The sequence below is a fragment of the Empidonax traillii genome, unplaced genomic scaffold, assembly GCF_003031625.1.
Source record: "Empidonax traillii isolate 1590-97213 ecotype Southwest subspecies unplaced genomic scaffold, ASM303162v1 scaffold1128:size488575, whole genome shotgun sequence".
NCBI lineage: Eukaryota > Metazoa > Chordata > Aves > Passeriformes > Tyrannidae > Empidonax > Empidonax traillii.
The window spans coordinates 148,554-154,212 of NW_020956321.1; the positions used below are offsets into that span (position 1 = coordinate 148,554).

At 61.4% G+C, this 5,659-nt stretch overlaps 1 protein-coding gene across 1 annotated transcript; it reads left to right on the top strand.

Moving 5' to 3' along the window:
* Nucleotides 1-2,246: 2,246 nt before the first annotated feature.
* PTGDR (prostaglandin D2 receptor) lies at nucleotides 2,247-5,659 on the top strand. The gene is made up of 2 exons (XM_027905182.1): nucleotides 2,247-3,062; nucleotides 5,139-5,659. The coding sequence occupies exons 1-2, from the start codon at nucleotides 2,247-2,249 to the stop codon at nucleotides 5,403-5,405; spliced, it is 1,083 nt and encodes a 360-aa protein (XP_027760983.1). The 3' UTR covers nucleotides 5,406-5,659.

Genomic DNA, 5,659 nt, shown 5'->3' on the forward strand with positions numbered 1-5,659 from the left:
GTGCCTGTACCCAGCGCCTTGGAGGAATGGCCAGACCAGGAGATGGTCCCAAAAAGCCTTCTCCATGCCAGGCTTTCCTCATCGAGCAGTGCAAGGACAGGAACAGCAGCATCTCCTGGTCCTTTGGGGTTTCCAGCCACAGATGGTGCAACAAGGGGCAACACCCACCCAACCCAAAAGGGGCTATTTTTGTCACGGTTCTTCCTCCTCCTCTTATCAAGCAACCCATTTCTGCTGACTTTGGCCTTCTGGTGGCTGTCAAGGAACTTCCCAGTGGTGGTGGAGACACCCAGCACTTCTCCATCAAAAGAGATGCAGGAGTGAGAAGTGTCAGTGCTCAGCTGGCAGCACATCCCTGGGATCGTCACAGAATCCCAGAACGGTTTGGGATGGGAGGGACCTTAAAGCCCATCTCATTCCATACCCCTGCCATGGGCAGGGACACCTTCCACTATCCCAGGTTGCTCCAAGCCCCATCCAACCTGGCCCTGGCATTTCCAGCACTGCAGCAGGGCTGGCATTAATTACTCCAGGGATCAGGGCATTGTCCTCCCGGTAAATCAGCTCTCCAAAACTCTGCTTCCCAATCTTCACCCAGGGGAAAACCTGAGGGATCCCACCACATCTTTCCCTTTCTTCCCACTTCTGGGATCACCTCAGGGAGCTGACAGCAGTTGGTGGGTGCTGCTCCAGGACCCAGGGTGCTGGGCCAGCTGAAGAAGGCAGAGGGTGTGTATTCCAGGCGCCGTTTGGGGGAATATCACTCGGATTGCTTCCCAGGGCTGGCTGAATCTGCTCTCCCCCGGGCCCCAGGCAGGAAGCAGCTCCTGGATTCACGTTCAGCCCTAGTGAGGGCAGCACTTCAACACCAATCGTTGTCCAGAGCTGAGCTGCAACGAGTTTTGCCTTCCAGAACTGGGACTTTCACCGGCCCAGCCGCAAACAGTCCCTGCCCTCTCTGCAGGAGAAGTCACGAGTTCCCTTCACGCAGTGTAAGAACTGCAGCCCATCACTAAAACATGCCATGCTGATGTCTGGGCCATTAGACTTCCTTTCCCACCCCTCCTGTCATCTTGATACTTCCCTGTGCTTTGTGTACACTCATCCAGCGCAGCCAAGAGGGGCCTGAAAGCAGGCAAGACACGGTTTCATGCTTATTCATCATCACATGCATCCTGCAAGGTGGTGCATGTGTTATGCAGTGGAGTTTCTGTGGTTAGAAAGCCCTCTGCTTTTCCTGGAAGAAGCTCTGGGGGCTTTTCCTGGAGTTTGCTGGTGGGGCAGAGGAGCACTGACGTGGGCTGGGGGAAGAGGGGGCTCAGCAGAGGTACCACCACACGGCAGGTGTGTGGGATGAGGTGCAGGTAGAAGTGGTACCTGGTGGGGTTGAATCGCGTCACAGAATCACAGACTGGTTTGGGTTGGAAGGGACCTGAAAGATCATCCGGTTCCAACTCCCCTGCAAAAGGCAGGGACACCTTCCACTAGACCAGGTTGCTCCAAGCCCTGTGACGCCCCCAGGGACTCAGCCCCAGCCCCCTGCCCTCTGTCAGCCCCCCTTACCGATAACTCCCCACCATGTGCTTGGACCCAACTCCCTTACCCGTCCGTGACCACCCCCGGGGCTCAGCCCTGTCCCCCTCCTGGAACACCCTGCTCCCGAGGGGTTCAACTCCAGCTCCCTCCCTTCCAGTGCCTAATCCCGGAGCCCCTCCCCTGTAATCCCCCCAGCACTCACTTCTGGCCCCTTCCGCTCCCTCTTCCCGGGAACCGCGGCTCTCCCGGGGGAGCAAGCGCATCCCCCCTCCCCGCAGCCGCGCTCCGACGGCCGGGGCGGGCCGGGGCGGCGAGAAGGGGCCGTCCCGGGGGCCGTGCCCGATTATACTGCACCTCCTTCCCTTCTCCCTCCTCCTCCTTCTCCCTCCTCCCTCCCTCCCTCCGCGGGGACCGCCCGCCCCGCTGGGACAGTCGCTGCCGGCAGCCGCGGCGCGGTGCGGTGCGGGACATCCATCCCAGCCCGCTGAGGGACATCCATCCAACCTCGTGGCTGTGCGGGACATCCGTTCCATCCCGGGACAGTGCGGGACATCATCCCATCCCGGTGCGGTGCGGGACATCACCCCATCCCGGTGCGGTGCGGGACATTCATCTCGCTCAGCCCAGCGCGGCGCGGGACGTCCCAGCGCAGAACGGGACATCCACTCTCCCGTCCCGCCGCGGCGCATCCCGGCGCGGGCCACCCCGGCATGGAGACGAAGGGCTACCAGTGCCGCAGCAGCCGCTACATCGAGAGCGGGCAGTCGGCCGTGCCCAGCTCGGTGCTCTTCGCCGCCGGGCTTTTGGGGAACGTCCTGGCCTTGCTGCTGCTGGGCCAGCACCGGCGGCGTTCCCGGTCGCCCGGGGGCCGCCCGCCGCGGGTCTCGGCGTTCTACGTGCTGGTGACCGTGCTGGCCGTCACCGACCTGCTGGGCAAGTGCCTGCTGAGCCCCATCGTGCTGGCCGCCTACGCCTACAACCGCAGCCTCAGCGAGCTGGGGCCGGGCGGGCGCGGCGAGGACGAGCCGGGCGTCCTGTGCCAGCTCTTCGCCTTCCTCATGGCCTTCTTCGGGCTGGCCCCCACCCTGCTGCTGCTGGCCATGGCGCTGGAGTGCTGGCTGTCCCTGGGACACCCCTACTTCTACCGGCGGCACCTCACCCGCCGGCTGGGGGTCGCGCTGGGGCCGGCGGCGGGCGGGCTGTGCGCGCTGTTCTGCGCCCTGCCCTTGCTGGGCTTCGGGGTGCCCATGCAGTACTGCCCGGGCACCTGGTGCTTCATCCGCATGGCCGGCGGGGGCCCGCGGGAGCTGGGCTTCCCCGTGCTCTACGCCGGCCTCATGGGGCTGCTGGTGGTGGCCATCGGCGCCTGCAACGTGAGCAGCATGAGGCACCTGTACGGCATGGCCCGCCGGCAGCCCCGCAGAGGGACCCCCACCGCCGCCGCCCCCCGCATGGAGGAGCTCGACCACCTCGTCCTGCTCGGCCTCATGACCGTCCTCTTCACCGTCTGCTCCCTGCCGCTCATCGTGAGTAATCCCGGCGGCCCCCTCCTCCCGAGGGCACCCCCTGGCCGGTCCCAGCTCCTTTTCTCTGACCCTGGGAGCTCGGGTAGTTGATTTACCTCCCCCCACCCCCTTTCCCAGGTTAACTCCCTTGGGAAATAATCCTTCCTCACCATCACTTCCTCCCAAGGAGGTTGGATTGTTGATTTGGCCCCCTTGGAATAGCCTCTCACTCTGTCCAGGGGGGTCAGGCCATTGCCTAAAACTCCTTAGAAAGACACCCCCACCACCACCCCCCATCAGCACCACTCAGTCCTAGGCAGGTCAAACTGTTGATTTTTCCCTTTGGAAAAAAACCTGGCACCAACCCCTGCTTCTAGGATCTTGGGGCAATACTTTGTGCCCCCCTAAATACTCCAATACTCTACCCACAGAATTGCCTAAAATCCCTTGGAATAACTCCCCCATCATCATCACCCACTCCGGCGGGGGAGGGGGGGGTCAGGCCGGTGCTTTAGGCCCCTGGAATAAACCCTGGCACCACCACCCACACCCAGAGGTGTGTGGGGGTTCATTACTTCAGTCCCCTCTGAATAACCCATCCCTATCCTCCTGCCTCCGAAGTTCAGGTTACTGCTTTAATAAGCCCTCCTGGCACCACCATCCCAATTCTGGGAGGCTGCCCACCCTCAACACCAACACCATGTCCCCAGTCCTTAATTTATTGCTTTAAACCTCATGGAAACCCCCTCCCTCCCCCCCACCCCCTCTCCCTGCCCCCATCACCATCACTCTGTGCCAGAGGTGTCAGGGGGGTCGGATAATTACTTTTCCCCCTCTCTGAGTGTCCCCCACCCTGACCCAGGGATGTGGCTGTTGCTTTAACCCCCGTGGAATGACACCCTGTCGTGGGATGGGAGGGGTTAATTCATTGCTCTAACCCTGCTGGAATAACCACAACACCCCCAGAGCTCTGTCCTGGGAGTTGATTTGTTGCTCAAACTTCCTTGGAATATCCCCATCCAACACAACCCTGTCCTGCAGAGGGTCAGGTCATTCCATTGCCCGCCCCTAGAATACCCACTCTGTCCCCAGGGGTTAGTTAATTGCTTTACTCCCCCTGGAATAACCCCCCCATCACCATCCCTCTGTTCCTGTGGGGTTGTCCCAGAGGTGTTTAAGTTTTGGGAGGATGTCAGTTCATTGCATTAGAGCCTCCAGTAATCCCCCCCATTCCCAGCCCCCCATCCCAAAGGTGCTGAGTAGACCCTTTGAACTGCACTGGATTTCATGACCTGGGGGAAATACCCCCTGAAATCCTCCCATCTCTTCCCCAGGAATGGGTGTCCTGCTGGTGGGGTGGGGATGGGAGACCCTCAGCATGACAGAGCCTTTGTTGCCCCCCCTTCCAAGTCCTGGGGCCGGATCCTGCAGCCCCACTTTGGCATCACCCTCTGTGGTGCAGAGCCAGCGCCACAGTGGGGGCTCCCCGAGATCAGGGTGGGGCTGGGTCTGTAGGTGCTGCCACTGCCCTGGGTGACAACTTCCACCTCCTTTTCCTGCTCACTCTGTCACCTCTGGAATCAAATAGTGACACATCAGCCACCAGCAGCCCTGGCACAACTCGCTTGTACTAGTTTTGTGATCACCTCAGTGAAAATCCTGTGGCCCTCAGACAAGCAGGGTGAATCCCTGCCAAGATCCTCAGACAAGCAGGGTGAATCCCTGCCAAGTTATCCAGTCCAGTATCCAAGGGGTGGGGGGGGTGGGGGGTGTAGCACAAGCGGGGTGCCCCAACCAGCACCCACTGCTGCAGCCCGTGGAGGTTGAATGCTTCCGTCATCCTCGAAACAATCCCAAGTCCCCTCGGGATTGGAGAGGGGTCACCTCTCCAGCTCTGACATCTTGGCCCTGACGTGGAGTCCCTGTGCCATAACCACCCAGCTCCCACTTGGATCTGCCACCCACGTCACGTGCTGGCGTGATGTGTAGGGATGTCGGGGGTTAAAACTTCTTTTCCTGTCCCCGCAGGGATTTTTTTAATCTCTATAGCGAGATCTTCCCTAATTTCCCCCCCCATTTCCTTGATTTCTCTGTCAGATCCGGGCGTACATGGGGGCCTTCGCCGCCGACATCAACGAGAACGCCGATCTCAGCGCCCTGCGGTTCCTCTCCGTGAACTCCATCGTGGATCCCTGGGTCTTCATCATCTTCCGCACCTCCGTGTTCCGCTCGTTCGTCCGCAGGGTTTGCCGGAGGCTCCACTCCCGCAAATCCAGCCTGAAAGGGTCCGACCCGGGCGGTGACGGCCAGTTCTGTCCCCCGGGCTGGCGCAGGACAGACCCGCCGCGGCTCGGCATCCCCTGACGTGTGGCTCTGGCACAAGCCGGCGGCTGCTGGCGAGGATGAGGAGCCTTCGGCCCCGTATTCCTGCCCTGGAGCATCCCGAGGCAGCAGAGGGCTGTGGCAGGGAGGGACAGCGTCCAGCTGGCGGCGAGGGGCGCTGCGAAAGGTTTCTGTCCCCTCCCCAGGCTGCGTTTCGCCCCGGAGAGGAAGCGGGGCGGGGCTCCCGGGTACCTGTGAATTTTCCGAGCAGCAGCGCTTTGTGGAGGGTTTTGGGG